Source organism: Hyperolius riggenbachi, chromosome 9 (genome assembly GCF_040937935.1).
Source record: "Hyperolius riggenbachi isolate aHypRig1 chromosome 9, aHypRig1.pri, whole genome shotgun sequence".
In the NCBI taxonomy this organism is placed as follows: Eukaryota; Metazoa; Chordata; class Amphibia; order Anura; family Hyperoliidae; genus Hyperolius; species Hyperolius riggenbachi.
The window spans coordinates 255209692-255229965 of record NC_090654.1 but is presented as its reverse complement, the minus strand read 5'-3'; the positions used below and the strand labels follow the sequence as shown (position 1 = coordinate 255229965).

Here is a 20274-nt window from a genome sequence, read left to right as displayed (position 1 = left end):
AGTGCCGTCTTCTACATATTGGATTGTGTTGGTTTGCAGGAGTGGTGTACCTGCAGGAGAGGAGCACCAGCTGTCGCTATCTAGTCAAGGATAGCCAGGTGAGACTCACAGGTGCATGATTGGAGTCAAGTTATATCCTGTCTGGATGAGCAGCAGTCAGGCAAAATTCTAAGTGTACCCTTTTAGGGCTTGTTCACATCTAGGGTGTTTTGGGCTTTTTTTTTTCAAGTGCAGGGGAGTGGGAGGAGAAGAAAAAAAAGCAGAAAAAAAAAAAAAAAAAAAAAAAAATTGCAAACCGCTTCAATTATGTAAACAAGGCCTCAGTGTAATCAGAAAATAGGACCAACTCAGACAGTGCTTTGAAGCGGAAACCTGTCCAAGTATGAAGAAAAATCTGCAGTGGAAAAAATATATAGAGTAAACCTCCCCCCACAGTGTTAGCAATAGAATAGTGGCGGTGCCCTCCACTACTTGGTCCTGCACTACTCCTGGAATCCCAAGCGACTCCTGTGGACTCTGCTTAAAGGGGAACTTTAGCCTAAACAAACATACTGTCATCAAGTTACATTAGTTATGTTAATTAGAATAGATAGGTAATGTAATCTTTTACCCACCCTGTTTTAAAAGAACAGGCAAATGTTTGTGATTCATGGGGGCTGCCATCTTTGTCATGGGGGAAGCCATCTTTTTGGTTGAAAGGAGGTGACAAGGAGCAGGAGACACAGTTCCAACTGTCCTGTGCCCTGATAACCCCTCCCAGCTGCACAGGCTAGGCTTCAAATGTCAAATTCAAAATGTAAAAAAAAAAAAAAAAAAAAAAAAAAAAAAAAAATTGCACCAAAACAGCAGAACGAGAACAACATCATCAGAAATCCCATCATGCTTTGCACAGCATCAGGGGAAAAAAGCCCGGGCAGATTTCTTCTGTGCAGCTAAAAATGAGGCTTGTATAAGAGAAACAAAGTTCTGATGCTGTCAAACTGTTAACCAGTTCACCCCCAAGGGTTTTTATCCTAACGGACCAGAGCAATTTTCAGTTGTCAGCGCTCCTCCCTTTTATTCCCTAATAACTTTATTACTACTTATCACAAGAAAATGATCTATACCTCGTTTTTTTCGCCACCAATTAGGCTTTCTGTGGATAGTACATTTTGCTAAGAATTTTTTTATTCTAAATGCATTTTAATGAGAAAAACAGAAAAAAAAAAGAAAAAAAATCATTATTTCTCAGTGTTCAGCCTTTATAGTTTTAAAATTAAACATTCTCCTGTGGATAAAACAAACACGTTGTATTTGCCCAGTGGTCCCGATAATTAAACCGTTTAGATTATGTCCCTACCACAATGTATGGCGACAGTATATTATTTTGAAATATAAGTGGTTATTTTTCTGTTTGTTCTGGCCATAATTACAAGCCCCTATGTAATAAATTAAAATTAATTTTCCCCCATAAAATATAGAATAAAAAAAGCTGAGTCCCTAAGGCAACTATTTTTTTATTTTTTTTAAGCTGATTTTTTTTTTACAAGTGTTTTTTTGGGGGGGGGGAGGGTTGGAAGTGTAATTTTATTAATGATGTGTATATACTTGAAAATGTATGTATTTTGTAAGTGTAATATACTTTTTGGCCACAAGATGGCGCTGGTGAACACTCATAGGACGTGTTCACTTTTTGTTTTTTTTTTTTTTTTTTTTTTTACACACTTTATTAAACTGTTACATTTCCTGTTTATGTGAATGGACGTAGCCGCTGTTCGCGGTCACGTCCATTCACTCCAGGCACTGCGATTGGGTAGAGGACTGTTCAGTCCTCTTCCCCAATCGCCCAGCACGGGATCCCGACGGTAATGGCGGCGGTAGCGGCGGACACACGGCGGTAGCAGCGGCGGGAATGCGCGACGTATTAAAACGTCATGTTGCTGTTAATAGCGGTAAGCATGACGTTTTAATACGTTAGGATGGCGGTAAATGGTTAAAGAAACACCAGGCCTTTTCAGTGCTGCTGAGTCGATTTTTAGTCCGGAGGTTCACTTTAAGGCTGCTTTCACAGTGGGACGTTACAGGCGCACTTTAGAGCAGCCTGTAAAGCAGCCCAACTCACAGTAATGAAAAATCAATTGGCTGTTCACAGTGCCCACGTTGCGTTACAGTGTAACGCTGCACGTTATTTAAAAGTGCAGCAAGTTTGCACATGCTCAGTATAGTGTTTTTTTTTATTTTGGAGAGGAGGAGGAGGAGGGGAGAGTCTCGTTAGCCACATGGCTAATTAATATTCACTGCACTGCCGTGTAGTGATGGGAAGTTTGGCTCGATTCATTGAATCGATTCATTAAAAAGAGCCGGATTTCCCATCACTAGGTTCAGTCCAGCTTCTCTGAAAAGAGCCGGACTTCCTATCTCTACTGTTCAGAATTGATTCAATCAATCAATTCATTGAAAAGAGCCGGACTTCCCATCACTTCTGCTGTGTTTTCTTCCTGGAGCGGCCGCTGATTGGCTGGCGGGACCACGTGATGCGGAGTGTTCTGATCACGTCGTCCCCGCAAGGTAGGAGACAAAAGAGGCGCACCAACAGCCGCACAACGCGGCTCACTCTGGTGTCCTCCTCCAACACCACTAGGTGTTGCGTTAGGGGCACATTATGCGACCATAACGTCCCCTGAAACGCAACGTCCTGGTGGGAAAGAGGCCTAAGGCATCTACTCCAAAGATCTCTCTGCAGTGGAGTAAACCAAGTCCAGCTGGTCCTGTTATCCTGCAGCTCTGGATGGTGGATGTGCCTCCTTGTGGTTCTGATTCGATATGCTAAGTTTGAACCACCAACACTAGAATACTCTGGAACACCACACCTCAGTACCGAACAAGAAAGTCCAAGGTCGGCTAGCACACCAATGTTCGTATTCAAGGATATTGATTCCTTATTGCATGTGTCAATACAACATGTTATGTTGACACATGCAATAAGGAATAAATATCCTTGAATACTAACATTGGTGTGCTAGCCGACCTTGGACTTTTTTTTTTTATTTGAATGGCGGAGGAAGTATCGGGAGTCACGTAGTACACAAGTGAACTCCCTGACCTTGTCTGGTATTGAAATGGTGCTGAAGTTTGGGGTTCCAGGGAATATTCAGGTGTTCCGAATTGGATATGCCGATTCTGAACACTAACACTAGTTCTGTCCTCCACAGAGCTTTAAGTGAACCTTAACTAAATGGGGAGTGGGGGGGGGGGGCAAAAAAAAAACAAAAAAAAACAAAAAAAAAAAAACTGGAGCTTCTAGCAGCCGCCTGCAGCCATTCTGGAACGATGCTCCGATCCCCCCACCGCAGCAAAGTTTCATTTTCACTTCGCCTGCCCTGCCTGCGCGCGTCCTCGCTCTCGTCACCCTCCTGTGCTGGAACATATCTCCCTTCCTGTGCATGTGCAGGACAGTGACGTGAGCGAGGACGTGCATGGCCAGGGCCATGCAGGTGCAGTGGCTTGGCTACTGGCCAGTCAAAAAAAAAAAAATTTTTTTTAGCTGTGGCGGAAGACTAGAGCATCATTCCAGGACAGTGCTGGCACAGGGGGCTGGTAGAAGCCCCAGGTAAGTAAAGCTATTTTTTTTGGGGGGGGGGGGGGGGGGTTGGTTAAAGAGACTCGGAGATGGAACTCTGCTGTACATTTGTTAGTTGTATCTATGTTCCCCTGGTCTTATTGTGCTTTGTAAAGCGCTGTGGAATATGTTGGCGCTATAAAAAATATATAAAATAAATATTTTTTTCTTCTTCTTTACTTACTCGGGGCTTCCTCCAGCCACATATGCATGGATGCGTCCCTCGTTGTCCTCTCGGAATCCTCCATTCAGCCGCAATCAACCCCCAGTACACGGCTCAGTCTGACTGAGTGACGGCAGCCGAAGTCTTCTGCACACACGCAGAAGGCCCCCCCCCCGATGACGTCACTGAGTCGTATACTGAAGACGATTGCAGCTTAACGGAGGCACTCAGGGCGGAGAGGGACACATCCATACATACATACATACATACATACATACATACATACATACATACATACATACATACATACATACATACATACATACATACATACATACATACATACATACATACATACATACATACATACATACATACATACATACATACATATATATATATATATATATATATATAGCTGGAGGAAGCCCTGGTAAGAAAAAAAAAAAAAAAAAAAAAAACCCACTTGACTCATCTGAGTCTCTTAGCCATTATCAGGATGACACAGAAGCAGAGAGCTTCTGCACGGGTCAAGGTGCATTTGTTGTGAGCAGAAGCCCAGATTAAAGCTTTATCCGGGGTTAACCAGCTTAGTTCAAGCAAACGAGACTAAGACCTCAGACAACTGTTACACTATTTGAAGACTCTCCAACCAGTCATTTTCTGGGCTTTAAAAAAGGACCATTGAAGCAAAAAAGTAAACAGTTAAAATCTGACAGGTTTTGGACTAGTCTATCGCCTCATGGGGGATTTTCATGGTTTTCAAAAGCATTTCCTGAATGGCAATTGCTACGGCGAACTGCCAAAATAGTAAGATACCAGCCAGTCTCCCTTCTCTATTTTGGTAGTTTGGGAGCATTTTTAGAATCGCATTTGCTAAATCAAATGAGGTGATTGACTAGTCCAAAATCTGTTCGTCAAATTTAAAATGCTGAAGGTTTTCGCTGTATTGGTCCTTTAAGCACCGGCAGAAACTGCTTTGCATAGTGGCTCTTGGTAAACACATGCGGACCATAGAGACTGGCACATATTAACATTAATATTATGAGGACTGTTTGGCTCGTTTCAGGCCTCTTTTCCACAAACAGTTGAACGGTGTGCTCAGCAAGCAGTTACCAGGCCGCAGTAAGCAGTTACCAGGCCGCAGCGGGAAGTTCCGAGAGTTTGAGAGGCATTTCACTGCCTATCAACTGTCTGTGGAAAAGAGGCCTTGGTGAAAGTCTGACTTGTTAGAAGTCAGTATTAAGGCCCTTTCACACGGGCAGTTGAACTGTGTGTTAAGCAAGCAGTTACCAAACAGCAATGAGCAGTTAACCAAGCAGCAGCGAGCAGTTACCAAGCAGCAACAAGGAGTTGTGAGAGTTGACAGACCTTTCACTGTCTCTCAATTGCTCGTGTGAAAGGGCCCTTATGCTTGATACACACGTTGCGTTTCCGCGTTCGATTCGCGTCGATTCGATTATTTCCGAGCATTTCGATTATTTTTAGGTCGAATGCAATGTAAAGTATGGCAAATCGACCTAACGATCCATCGACCCGCGAATCGGACATGTCGGAAATAATCGAATCGAACGCTGCATCGACGCGGAAACGCAACGTGTGTATCCAGCATTAGAGAGTAAAATGCTTCTCACCATACGATCCAGAACTTATTAAAATGACAGTTCATAAAATTTACAGTCATCACGCAGGAAGCCTAAATGCATGTCAGGAAACAAAATGCATGTGACAACCTGGTAGTGGATAGATAGGGCAAAGGGAGTGATCTATGGTCAGACATGCACATCCTGCTACAAACAGAACTACTGTATGTACTGAGAATTAGAGGGCGGTGCCACACTACAATGTCAGTCCTTTCGGCAGTAATGGTGTTGCAAGCATTCAGATAACTAGGCTGTGTTCGCTTTTCCTTTTTCTGCCTGAAACAATGGACACCTGAACTGAGAGGTATATGGAGGCTGCCATATTTGTGTCCTTTTTAAACCATACCAGTTGTCCAGCAGTCCTGCTGATCTCTTTGGCTTCAGTAGTATCTGGGATTATAAACCTAAAACTAGCATGCAGCTTGCAACTTAACCTCCTTGCCGGTTATCCTGCGTAGGAGGATTTCTCAGGCCCCGCTGGGCCGATTTTTAGAAGAAAAAAGTTCTGAACGGGATTTCCTGCTTACTCTGATCGCCGCCGAAAGCGATCAGAGTGGATAGGAAGATGCCGCTTGTCAGCGGCTATCATGTAGCGAGCCCTGGGCTTGCTACATGATTTAAAAAAAAAAAAAAAAAAAAAAAAAAAAAAAAACCTGCGCTTCCCCCTTGCCGCAGGAATTGTAACGGCAAGGGGGTTAAAGAAAACCCGAGGTGGGCTTGTCAAATCATATATTAATACAGAGGCATGTTCTGTACACAATGACCTGCCTGTGTGTCCTTCCAGTGTGCCCGGTGCTGTGACATATGTCACAACACCATTCTCTCAGTCCAGTGCTCCCCGTTAAAAGTAAAGTCTAGTCAGACGAAATCTACGACTAAGGCCTAGGGGAAAAAAAAAAAAACCACCCCAGCATAACTCACCTACTTTGGGTACATTTTTCCAGTGCTGACAAGGACAGTGAAGGGAACCTGGAGCTGGAGTAGGGGAGTTATCTGTAGTGTTTTTAGTTTTTTCACCCAGGGCTTAAAAGTATGGGACAGGAATACTTTAAGTCGGCATTCAGTCAGAATCTGATCTGCAGGCTTGTTCAGGATGTATGGCTAAATGTTTTAGAGGCAGAGGATCAGCAGAATAGCCGGGCAACTGGTATGGTTTAAAAGGAAAAAAATATGACAGCCTCCATATCCCCTCAGTTTAGGTGTCCTTTAGGTATGTAAGTGACAACTTCTATCCAGTCAGGATCTAGTCAAACTATAGCACAATTCGCATTGATTAGAAATCACAGCCATAAAACTTTCCTGCCAGAGAACAGCTTCTGAATGCAGGGGATGAATAGAAGAGGTCAAGAGTTCATATATTTTAGCTTCTGGGAACACTGAAAAACTATATTTGTCAGATGTGACAGTACTACACAAAACCTTTAACTATAAAAGAAAAATAGACTCCAGGATTCTAAAAAACTCTGGCATTTTTAGGATACAATTATCCTCATTATACTTCCCCCATGACGTTTTACTCCTGATGTTTAAACATAAGTAATTTGCCTGCATAACATCCAGGTATCATTCCGGAAGATTACATGAGGTTATTTGTTTCAAGGGTTGCCTTCAGTGGTTTATCAACTCGTATGCTAAGAAATCGCCTTAGGGCTCATTCACACTAGAAAAAAAAAAAAAATAAAAGAAATCGCAAACGCTGAGTTTTCCTCTGGAGTTTTCCATCGTTTTTTCCTAGAGATTCTCCACTGTACAGAAAGCGCTTTTTCAGCGACTAGCGTTTTGCGATTTCTAGTTCAATAAGCTGTGTCTGTCTACCATAAACAGGAAATGACATCTGCACAGGAAAGAGGCGGTTTGTGGGTAAACTGCAAGGTTTGATGGGTAAAGTCGCTGGAAAAACTGTTGATTGTTAACAGGCCAGCGCTTCCAGAGCATTTTACCAGCGCTCTTATACTTAACATTGAAACGCTAATCATGCTGCAGGCAACGTGTTTGCATTTCAGCAAATCGCTTAGATGAGAACAGTTCCATACACTTTTCATTGTACAAGAGTTTTTCAAAATGCTAGTGATTTTCAGCGATGGTGTAATCGCTTGTAAAAGCACACAAGTGTGAATGGGGCTCCAAGCCCCGTCAGCAGAACAAGCCTTCTGTGTAGATTACAAAATCTCACATTGCCAACTCATTACCTCATCTGTGTATATGTTATGGCCAAAACCAGAAATCGGCCAATTCTAGAATTGGCCGGCCGTTTCTAGAACTGGCCGATTTGACGTCGGCCAAAGTCCAAAATGCTGGGAATTTCTGACATTGGCCGGCCAGTTCTAGAAACGGCCAAAGTCAGTCGGCCAAAGTCCAAAACGCACAAATCCCAGAACATCCTGGGTCCTGTCCAGCACCGTGAATGGCACTCGGAACTTCCTCTCTGCTCTGAAAGATGCAGCATAATAATCTTTTTAAAGAAAAGCATTTCTTAGTTACAGCTGATACAAATCCTGCAATAAATCGGCAGTGTGTCTACATCCTGCTTTCTTGGGAGCAGACATATTGATAACATCCTGTGCTTTTAAATTAGCTGCTCTGCTGTGGCAGTCAGGTGACACAGGGGAGAGATCAAATTACAGTGGTGATTAGTCATAGATGAAGGGGGCTTTTCTGGGTGCTTTGCTGGGCACTTTGCATGGCTGTGGGTGCTTTGCTGGGGGGCTGTGCATGGCTGGGGGTGCTTTGCTCGGGGGCTGTGCATGGCTGGGGGTGCTTTGCTGGGGGGCTGTGCATGGCTTCGGGGAGGTGTCTTTGCTGGGTGCTTTGCATAAATGCAGGTGCTTTTCTGGGGGGCTGTGCGTGGCTGTGGGTGCTTTGCTGGGGGGCTATGCATGGCTGGGGGTGCTTTGCTGGGGGGCTGTGCATGGCTTCGGGGAGGTGTCTTTGCTGGGGGGCTATGCATAAATGCAGGTGCTTTTCTGGGGGGCTGTGGGTGGCTGTGGGTGCTTTTCTGGGGGGCTGTGCGTGGCTGTGGGTGCTTTTCTGGGGGGCTGTGCATGGCTGTGGGTGCTTTTCTGGGGGGCTGTGCGTGGCTAGGGGTGCTTTGCTGGGGGGCTGTGCATGGCTGTGGGTGCTTTGCTGGGGGGCTATGCATGGCTGTGGGTGCTTTGCTGGGGGGCTATGCATGGCTGTGGGTGCTTTGCTGGGGGGCTATGCATGGCTGGGGGGTATTTGATGGCTGGAAATGCATGGTCGGGGGGGGGGGGGGCTATGGGCTTTGCTGGGTGCCTTGCATAGCTGGGGGTGATTTGCTGGGCTGGGGGAGCTTTGCTGCAGACCTCCAATCAGGGCGACCAGAGAGGTGGAGAAAGGCAGAGCAGCGCAGCGCACTCGCTACCCGCCCGGACCCATACACTTCATATGCGGAAGTGTTCAATGACACTTCTGCATTGAAGTGTTCGGGTCCTGCGGGTCTCGCGTGAGCTGGCAGCTGCTCTGCCTCTCTCTGCCTCGCTGGTGCGGTCGCCCTGATCGGAGGTCTGAGTAGCGGGGGAGGAGAGGGGAGCTGAGATTTCTGGCGGTGGGGAGAGGAGAGCAGCTGGCCGGCAGTAAGGGGGACTTCGGGACTTGGCCGGCCGGGTGAAATCACAACGCGTTCTGGCCGGCCAAAGTCCGATAATCACACACATTTCTTACTTTGGCCGCATGAGCCGGCCACTTCGCATTCTGACCGGCCAGAACCCGAAGTGGCCAGACTTCGGGTTCTGGCCGTAACATATACACTGAGAAAGCTGCAAACCATGTGCTGCTGACAGGACGTAAACTTGAACAAGCATTGGACAGACAGTCAAAGCTTCCTTTCAGCAGATTAGTGATTGGCTAAGGTTGCTATAGTCCTGGTGGACTCCTATTCTGTTTGCTAAGAAAGTATTTCCTGTGCAGAAAGGTCATCATACTTCAAGCTGCCACAGGAAACAGGAGGATACCTACCAGATTCCTCGGGCATCAGGCCAATCCCGGGCCATCCCTGAAGCCAGCAGAAGAGGAGACACTGGCTTGTCAAACAGGAAGTGGTCATCAATGAGCTGCTGCTGCTCAGCATCTGTCATGTTCTTCAGAGCATAGTACTTTCCTTTAAGGTCGCCATCCAAGCTGGAAAGTGCTGAGAATAGAAAAGCCAGTGTTCATGAGGAGAAATATTCATCTCACATCCAAACCATACTAATTCTAGCTCTAGCTAGTGAATGACAAGTCTGTTGCTGGTTTCTTGCCCCCTCCCCATGTATGAGCATTACAAGACATAGCCCAATTCATTTCTGATGTCCTTAGCTAGCAATTTACACGCTACACCCTCTTCCTGGTAAACACAAGGATGAAGAAAGATTCAAAAGAATGTTATTTAGCAGAAGGCATGGTACTCACTGAATTAAAAAAAAAAAGGGGATTCAACACATACAGAACTATGATTATTGAGCAAGCAACAAGGTAATGTGACATATATTCCCTTTTAAAATGTTCTATGCAGTGCAAATAAAAGCAACCCATGCAAGAACCATTTCTGCATTTTGGATAAACTGAGGGCCCTTTTCCACAAGCAGTTGATAGTCAGCAAAAAGGTTGTCCAACTCTCACAACTGCTTGCTGCTGCCTGGCAACTGCTCACTGAGCGCATGCAGGTCAGCTGCCTATGGAGTAGTGTTGTCCGGATCATGAACGATTCAGATCTTTGATCCGAATCTATTTTGTGAGTCGAATCATCAAAATGAGTGATTCGGATTGCAAAAGGGGGGCGGGGCCAGGAGCCACACACCCCCTCTCAGCGGGCAGCGGGGTCCTGGAAGCAGAGCAGAGATGGATGGCTCTGTTGAAGGGGAGGCAGCCTTGCACAGTCACAGGTAGATGAGAGAGAGGGGGGGCATTGGTGCCACTGCCAGATGTGTGTAGAGCACACATACTGGCTGCAATGCGCTGATCATTATAGGCTGTCTGTTCCGTAGTTGTGCACAGTGAACACATTGGAAACTTTTGGCACAGCTCAGTAATGTTACAGGCAGCATGCTGGGCTAGGACAGGGCAGACACTGATTGCTGTGCAATGTGATCCTCCTGCACTGCTCTAAACAGCTGCACTTTACTTCTGGGAATGCTTCGGGGAATGGGAGTTGGAAGTATACAGATGGACATATAGGTGAAATATATGTAAAGTATACGATTGCAGCATGTGGGTATTGTGTGCAAACAAACATTTCTGCTCTCCGCTCGTCCCACCTCCCTTCTCTGTCCACTCCCTGCCCTCTGTCCATCTTCTCCCCTTCTCTGTGTGTCCACCCCCCTCTTCTCCTGTCCTGCTAGTCATTTCACCCCCGAATGCTTCCCTTGTAAAATGATCCGAGATTCGGATCAAAGATCCGGATCTTTTCAATGATCCAATTCGAATCATCTGGATCATTGAAAAGATCCGAACTTCGCATCTCTACTATGGAGAAGAGCCCTGAGGCTTAGTTCACATCGAAATCGATGACGGCAGCAGTTTGGTTTTTTTTTTTGCACTTTTTTGGCCCCCTCCCGCTGCTTACCTGTACGCTTCGATTTTGTGTAAAGCGCTTTTCAAAGCAGAGCAGAGCGATTTGTTTTTTCACTTCCTGACGCAAGCCAGGAAATTAACTCTTTGACCCTGAAAAGAATACATACAACGCAATCGCCGCACAATTGATTGTGAGCGTTTTGCGCTTTTCCTATACCTTCCATTGTAGCAAAAAAAAAAAAAAAAAAAAAAAAAAAAAAAAAAAAAAAATCACAGGCAGTGCTTTGATGAGCAGAAAGCAGACAAAACTAGTGGATATAAACTATCCCATAAGGATTCATTGCGATTTTAGGGTGTTTTTTTTAATTGCCGGCGCTAAAAATAAATAAAACGCAAAAACCCTAGGTGTGAACGAGCCCTGAAAGAGGAGATTGTGCCCAGCCCTGCAGCCCTATGGCAGCCTCTAAATACCCATCGCTTCAGGTTCCCTTTATAGGGCCACTATCGCAAATAATTGTAAGATAAACATTTACAAATTAGTAGGTTTGTTCCAGAGTAAAATATGAGTCATAAATGACTTTTCTCCTATGTTAATTTCACTTACAGTAGGTAGTAGAAATCTGACAGAACCAACAGGTTTTGGACTAGTCCATCCCTTCAAGGGGGATTCTCAGCAAGGCTTTTATTCTTTAGTAAGACCCTCCCTGAAAAGGATTTATACAAAGATGCTGGCCAGCCTCCTTGCTTGCTGCACACTTTTTTTTTTATTTTATTTTTTTTTTTAGAAGCTGTATAGAGCAACTGCCATTCATTAATGGCCTAGTGCACACCAAAAACCGCTAGCAGATCCGCAAAACGCTGGCGGTTTTTAAAGAGTTTTTTTCTTATTATGAAGCGATCTGCTAGCGTTTTGCGTAGCTTTTTTTGTGTAGCAGATAACAGATATGGTTACTGTAAAGCTGTTACTGAACAGCTACTGTAACAAAAGCGCCTGGAAAACCGCTCTGATATCAAGAGTTTTGCATTTTTTTCCTATACTTAACATTGGAGGCAGAAACTCCTCCGTAATCCAAAAAATGCTGCAGCCCGGGGGTATGCGTTTCTGCAAAACGCCTACCGCTCTGGTGTGCACCAGCGCATTGAAATACATTACCCAAGCGTTTCCACATCCGCAAGCAGTTCTAAAAACGCAACCAAAACCGCTTGGTGTGCACTAGGCCTAAGTGCTTTTGAAAATAAACAAAACCTTCAGAATCTCCCATAAGGGGATGGGCTAGTTGAAAAATCTGTCAGTTCTGTCAGATTTCTACTACCTACTGTAAGTGACAGCAACATAGGAGATAAGTAATTTATGACTCATTTTACTCTGGAAGAAATATACTTATTTGTATGAGTATATATATATATATATATATATATATATATATATATATATATATATATATATATATATATATATATATATATATATATATATATATATATATATATATATATATATATATATATATATATATATATATATATATTACAATTTTCGCGAAAGTGGTCCTTTAAGTTTTGTCATTTTAAAATACAGTAGAGTCTTGGGCTATCCGGCAGCGACAGGGATTGGCTGATGCTGGATAAGGGTGCTTTACGATTGCTTGAGACTGGTTGGTGTAGTTCCAGATCACCAGGGCTCTACTGTACAAAGATTTCACATTAATGTAAGCTGATCCATCCTTACTGTGTAAAATAAATTCTCTTTTCATTTACATTGTGTAATGTATTTACATAGTTTGGCTACACAGTTAGGTGAATGCACCACTGTGTTGCCTGACACACGTTTTGCTGCCTACTAGCTGCTTTCTCAGAAGCTGAATGTGAAGATCTCCAAATACATTTTAGCCAAATGTACATTCAATATCCTGCATTAGAATTTGTTGCGCGTATCAAATTCCAGAAATTCTTAAACACAATAGACACACACACACACACACACACACACACACACGTTATGAACAGAGTGAGGTTATCCTATAGGACAAGAGTCCCATTGACGCTATCAGGTTTGTTTTGGAACAGCGCACAGATCTGCTCTGATCAACAGTAGGATTGCCTAATCGCCACGATGAGAAAAAAAAAAAACGTGCAGCAGGCACGCTGATTTTTTTTTTTTTTTCCACCCTCAACGCGATTCTGGAAGCAGCCTATTGATTTCCACAGGCTGCAATTCCACATCCGAATTCACGGTCGGGAAAATGGACAGGAATCGCACAAAAGGAAATTCAGCCTAATGATGCAAAAAAACAATTACAAAAGTATAAGATTTGGAGGACAAAGTCACCTTGCAAGACTAAATGCTTGCAGCTTCCCTGTGGCTGTACAAGGTCTTTATTCCCCCCCCCCCCCCCCCCCCCAAATCCCGGGGTCAAATTCTATGACTTTCAAGTCGCACATTTTACTGCCTGGAGGAGGCAGAGCTGTGCGCTTAAGCTCTGCCTCCAGTCCATTGCGGCGATTGATTGGACTGGAGGCAGAGCTACAGCACAAAGCTCTGCCTCCTCCAGGAAGTACCACAGGATTGAGGGAAGGGGCGGGGCAGCTATAAAGACCTTGTACGGCCGCGGCGAATCTCTGCTCTTAAAGGGAAGGGTCAAGCAAAATTAAAAAAATGAGTTTCACTTACCTGGGGCTTCTACCAGCCCCATGCAGCCATCCTGTGCCCTCGTAGTCACTCACTGCTGCTCCAGTCCCCCGCTGGCAGCTTTCCGACCTCGGAGGTCGGTGGGCCGCATTGTGTACGTTTACGCATTCCCGCTAGTGCAGGAACATTAACATATATATTTTTACGCGTTACTGGTTCAATGCGTACATTTTTACGCATTGAACCAGTAATGCGTAAAAATGTATGTGTTCATGTTCCTGCACTAGCGGGAATGCGTAAAAATGTACGCAATGCGTCCCGCCGACCTCCGAGGTCGGAAAGCTGCCAGCGGGGGACTGGAGCAGCAGTGAGTGAATACGAGGGCACAGGATGGCTGCATGGGGCTGGTAGAAGCCCCAGGTAAGTGAAACTCATTTTTTTATTTTGCTTGGACCTTCCCTTTAAGGCTGAAGAGCATTCTGAAATAAAAAAGGTCATTTTTTAAGGCCTATGTGCGTTCCTAGCCGGTTTTTACAGAACGCGTATGGGTAGACTTTGCGCATAGAAACGGCTACTAAATGTTTTCTAATAGCCTTGTTCACATGTATGCATATCAGACACATACGTTTCTCATCCGCATTGCTGCACGCAGTTCTGTACGTCACGCACAGAAACGGATGCAATGAAAGTCTATAGATGCGTATCAAAAACGCTTACTATTGCGGTTTTTAGCATACGTTAGCCCTCTGCATTTCGCATAATTCTTTTCTGTTTCCTGTGTGACGTGTGTGCAAAACGCAATAGAAAAAGCATTTGAACGAAAGAAAACAGCATACAAACACGCGTTTTTCAACTTGCGTTTCTTTGAATTTCTATGCGTTCTGTAAACGCTGACAGTATGAACAGGGCGTAAGACTCATTAAAGTTCCTGCATTCACTCATTGCAAACACCCCTTCCTTTAATGAACCAGGTACGATTTGCTAATGTTCTGAGCTGGAGAACATGTCATCCAGAAAACCTGCCCTGCATGACTTATTGCTTGCCAGTAGGAAGCAAGAGATTGCAACCCTTGCTAAGGTCATAAGGGACCGAAGGAAAGGACCACCTTTTCACACGCAGAATAATTCTGCTCGCCAACTCGCTGCCTGTACAACTCTATGAGCCTGTTCACACTTCTGTGTTGTAATGGATCACGTTATTCTAACTCGCTGCATGCAGGCGTTGTAGTAAAGTCTATGTTAAGTGTGCACGGCAGTTCACACTGCTAATGTGTTTTGCAACGTGCACAGTGTGAATCCAGCCTTACTGAATCACTTGTGTGCTATTGTTGACACATCATCAATATACAACACAACAACATTTGTGAAGGGCTTTTCTCCCATAGGACTTAAAGCACATCGATAGGTCTCAGATCAATACAGGCTGGACTGTGTTCCAAAGGAACTAGGCAGGTGTTCATAAATGCTAGACTGGCAGTAGATGTCCTGATTGGGTGGGGCTGGGAGTTCCAGAGTGTAGGGGCAGCACGACAGACGACCGCAAAAGTCAGGACAGAAGTTAATGATTGTGCAATAAGGCAAAGGGTTGCACACAGGTTGACAGAGGTTCTCTGGTGGTGGTAAAAGACGAAACAAAAACAAACAAACACACACAAAACACTACACTTTCCTGGGGCTTCTATCAGCCCCCTGCAGCTGTCATGTCCCGCACTGTCCTACGATCCTTGGTTCCCCGCCGCCAGTCCAATATTCATCTAACTAGATGAATAATGGTCGCTCCCACTCGCGGCATTGGGAGCTGCCTGCGCAGTAAGCTCCCGATGACGCGCTTGGTCGCTCCCGCCACGGCTGCGCAGCCTAATTAGAAGTGTTATTGGACCGGCGGCGGGGAACGGAGGATGTCGTGGGACATGACATCTGCAGGGCGCCGATAGAAGCCCCCCCAGGTAAGTGTCGGTTTTTGTTTTTTTTACCACCAAAGAACCCCTTTAAAGTCAGGTGAGCTTTACACGTTCACTGCTGTTCCGTAGCCAAGGTGATCATTAGTAAATCAGACAGAATTTAAAAAAAACAAAAACAAAAAACACACACCTAGAGAATCACAGAATGGAGCTTTTCCTATTAGGACATTAAATGCGCACAAGAGGATACAAATATGGACGTCAAGATTGACTTTACTATATCTGGCTGCTTGTCAGGAGCAGATTATAGACCATATTATAAGAAGGAAAGAATGTTTCTGTACCATAAGCCAAGATGCACTATGCAGCATGCCCATATACAGACAGGTATTCAATAGGTCTGCCGCAAGGAAGCCTCTCCCTTATAAGGACTATGTACAGATAAAGGGATTGACTCCAGATGTACGGCTTGGATCCCTGTAACACACAATGCTGGCCAGACATGTGGCAATCAGAAGTGCAATTTCTGAATAGTCTTATTACATGTACCGGTACGTCGTATAAGAAGATGCCAAACGAATCTAAAAATAAACCCCATAATGTGTAGTAAGGAAGCTGAAATTCTAATAAAAAGAACATTTTTTGTTCCCTGGCAACATGGTATTGAAAAAGCAGAGAACGGCAGTGCCGTCATCAGAAGCCTGATACTATTTACAGATTACCCAGCAAGCTGATGGTGAACCAGAACTCCTAGGAGTGTGTAAAGGGCTAACAAAAGGACCAAAAAGCACTATAGGTTATGCAAAACAAAAAAGTTTGCCTTCTTAAAGGATATCAGAAGTAACATGATGTCTTGGGTATGTACAGTGCCTAGCACACAAACAATGCTGTGTTCCCTTTTTTTCCCTTTCTCTGTCTGAAAGAGTTAATCATCAGGTATGTAAGTGGCTGACTCAGACAGGAAGTGACTACAGTGTGACCCTCACTGGTATCCTTTAAAAACAGAAGCCTGACTGACTTACATGAGAGATGCACAACTTCCACCTGCGACTTATTATGAACAGTGGCAATCAGAGCCATACTGACTTGTATTGCAGCCGTGCGGTGATGCTTCTTCATGTACCCTCTCTAGAACAATTGCCAAAATGGCAAATAGGTCAAGGAGATGGGGATTATTTCCCCCCACACCTCCCCCCAGGAAGCTTTCACAAATGGATCTGTACTGCAAGTGTGTGCTCACAAGTACGAGGATTACTTCCGTAGGATGCCAAGGAGTCCTGAAAGCGGGGGATTTGAACAGAGGGGGAATTAAGAGGACCGAGAAGGGCTGGAACCCACTAAGAATCGCTGAATCGCTTTTAATTCATGCAAGCACTGTGTGCAGTGATTTCTAGGCTGCTTGTGATCATGTTTCCTTCTGATTTGAAGTGCTGTACATAAGCTGTATATTGTTTTTTTTTTATTAAATGAACCTTATTTAACTAACCAGGTGTCCCGATGTCCAGCTTCCCGTCTGTAGCCCTGCCCCCTAATGGAAAAAGGTTATAGGTGCTTCTCTAGGACCAGAGGAGCCCCTGTGACTTCATTTGCTAGGGGGTCGGGGCTACGGGCGGAAGCCGGACATCGGCACACTCAGCAAGTATAATTAACTTTATTCAAAGTCAAAATGCTTGGGCCCGAAATCACTGCAAAATTGCTTTTTCAAACATTCTATACATAGTACTTAGAGCAAACGTGCCCGAAACGCTGCATGTCCTGCAATTGACCCTAATCGTAAAATGCACTAGTGGGTTTCCTACCATTTAAATCTATTGGGAAAGCAAAAAAAAAAAAAAAAAAGTCAAACGCCGGCCCACATCTAGCCCTCAAATTTTGCCCACTCTAGACCACCAGGGAAGCTACACTGGAGGTGAAGCCCTTGATCACCAAGGAAGCCATATGGGGAGGGAGGGGGGAGAAGGACTAAACACCAGGGAACTGTATAGGGGAGGCAGAAGGGTCACTAGACACCAGGGAACTGTATAAGGGGAGGGTCTGGGCCTCTAGACACCAGGGAACTGTATAGGGGTTGGAGGGGAGCTATTAGACACCTGGGAACTATACAAGGAAGGAGGGTGGCCACTAGACATTGAGGTTGGCCCACAGTTAGGTCCCAGTGTACAATTTCAGCCCACTTTGTATTTAAGTTTGACACCACTGCTCTACCAAGTCCCAGCACTAAATCTTACTTCAGGTTTGCTTCAAGTCTGTCTTTCCATAATGTAATGATGCGCAAGAACTGATTACTTGCAAATCAGACCCCCTACCCCTCCCTTCCCCCCCCAAAAGATGGTAAAAAGAAACTACAGTTGCTAGGTAAGCAAGCACAAGACAGCATAAAAAAAAAAAAACAAAAACCACAAGTTCTGCTGCCACACCCACAATTAGAGCGCAACAACAGCTCCTATGGCGTTAGGCACAGTGAAGTAGAATTTCCTAGACTGGTGTGAAAGTCACTGCCGCTAGACCTGCAGCTCTCCCATCACAGGACATCCAAGCCGCTCTTATTTACAGATTTCTCTCATGGAAAGTCAGAGAGCTCAGGAAAAAACACCGCATTCTATTCAGGCCTCATTACTGATTTATACAAGTAAATTACCTTTAGTGGAAAGAGTTTCAATGGCTCGTCTTTCCCCACGGCTGCAGTGAGGAGGGAGGCAGAAGCCGCGGATACTCCGGCCAGTTCTGACACGGGAGCTAATGACGTAATTGGGGTCAAGGTCATCACCGCCCTAAATATATGAAAAAAAAAAAAAAAAAAGTCATACACAAGAGTAAAAATAAAACAACATTAGCAGCATGTCAGGGGGGTTAGTGGCTCGTTCACTGCCTGCAGTGCCTTAGGGTCCGAAACACTTGATATGGAGCCTCAAAACTTAAAGGACAACTGAAGTGAGGAGAATATGGAGGCTGCCATAATTATTTCCTCTTAATACCAGTTGCCTGGCAGCGCTGCTGATCTATTTGGCTGCAGAAGTGTCTGAATGACCAGAAACAGGCATGCAGCTAGTCTTGTCAGCTCTGTCAGTAATGTCAGAAACACCTGATCTGCTGCATGCTTGTTCAGGGGCTATGGCTAAAAGTATTCGAGGCAGAGGATCAGCAGGACAGCCACCAGGTAACTGGTATTGCTTAGAAGGTAATAAATGTGGCAGCCTCTGTATCCCTCTCGCTTCAGTTGTCCTTTAGGGCCCATTCACACTGGCGCGGTATTCAGGGCAATGTTAGTCTATGGGTCCTTTCATACCAACCTGATGCAACGTTTTTGCCACACCCGACGCGATTGCGATGCACGAGTTTCAAAACGACAGGCACAAGTTTTACGCTTTGCGCATTAGTGGAAGTGTATTTTAGCAATACGCTTCAGTGCATGTGATCACTTCGGCCACGGGAAATGAGGGTCAATTCCTCCTTAGCTGACTCCCAGACAGGGATTACCGCGTACTAGTGTGGTATTCCCCAAAGGCTGGTTTTGGTGGTGCGGCCCCCACCGCTACCGTCAATCCGTAGTGTGAAACCAGCCTAAAGGGTTACTATCTTAAACACTAGGAATGAGAAAACTATGCTGCGAGGATGGTCTTTCATCTAACACAACTTTCCTCCCACATTATCTATAAGGACTTCAATCCTTAGGAATAAAAACTCAGTACCTGGTATAAATACACCACCATGGTTCTAGCAATCTGTTACAGTCCAAGCCCTCATTTTTTAAAGGATACCTGAGGTGACATGTGACTTGATGAAATAGACACGGGTATGTACAGTGCCTAGCACACAAATAACTATGCGGTGTTCCTTTTTTCTTTCTCTGAAAGAGTTAAATATCAGGTATGTAAGTGGCTGACTCAGACAGGAAGTGACTACAGTGTGACCCTCACTGATAAATTCAAACTATAAACCACTTTCCTAGCAGAAAATGGCTTCTGAGCAGGAAAGAGATAAAAAGGGTCAATAGTTCATACATGTAACTCTGGCATACTTATGAATGGTCCATTGAGCAAAAACATTAAGAATAAAAACTTAAGTAGATTTAAACAAAAATGTCTTAAAAAGTCTTTTAGGAAGAGAAGGAAGATAGATACAATCATTTATTTTCACCTCGGTGTCCTTTAACAAGGTTTTGTTTCGAAAGCATTCAGGAGGTTCCTGATCAATGCTGAAGTGATTACAGTAATGAGAGGACACATCCAGAGAGGTATAGCACAATGCCCATTAGTGGGGTAGCATCATAGTCAAACTGTACTTTCCCAGATTTGGTTTCTGCTGTCTGTTGGGGACCTGCTGTCTAAAGCTACGTACACACGCGACCACGATCGTTTGTTGTGAATGAACTTTTAATTGATGAAAGAACGACCTAAGTAAAGTCAGTTTTAAAAAAGGTGTGTAACGATCAGATCGTTAGAACGAACGTTACATCACGTAAAAGTAACTACTGCGCATAAAAATGAAAAGTTCCATGGAGAAATAGTGAAATGCGCATGTCAAGCCTAGTATGAACGATAGTTTCCAACAATGTACTACTTTTGCAAACGATCGTCGTTGGGAAAAATCCGCCAAGCTAGATCATTCGTTTTGAACGATCTAGCTCATCCGTCGTTAGACTACATGGTCGTTGGCTGCTTTTTTTCAAACGATCGTCGTTTGAAAGGATCGGGGAACGATCGTTTCAAACGACTATAGTCGCATGCGTGTACGCACCTTTAGTCATTATGCACCTCTGAGCATTGCCACCCAAGCCTGAGATCTGAAGCGGTTAACAGTACCACAGAAGTAGTTTTTCACTTTGTATGTAC

The 20274-nt window shown here is 44.5% G+C and overlaps 1 protein-coding gene across 1 annotated transcript in view; it reads right to left on the bottom strand.

The window, feature by feature from the left end:
- The window catches only part of CKB (creatine kinase B), a 47227-nt gene that overhangs the window by 7686 nt on the left and 19267 nt on the right, over positions 1–20274 (bottom strand). The window contains exons 4-5 of the mRNA XM_068254346.1: positions 18081–18213; positions 9380–9551 (exon numbers count right to left, since the gene is read on the bottom strand). Coding sequence (XP_068110447.1) covers positions 9380–9551; positions 18081–18213 — 305 coding nt within the window. The remainder of the gene's footprint in view (positions 1–9379; positions 9552–18080; positions 18214–20274) is intronic.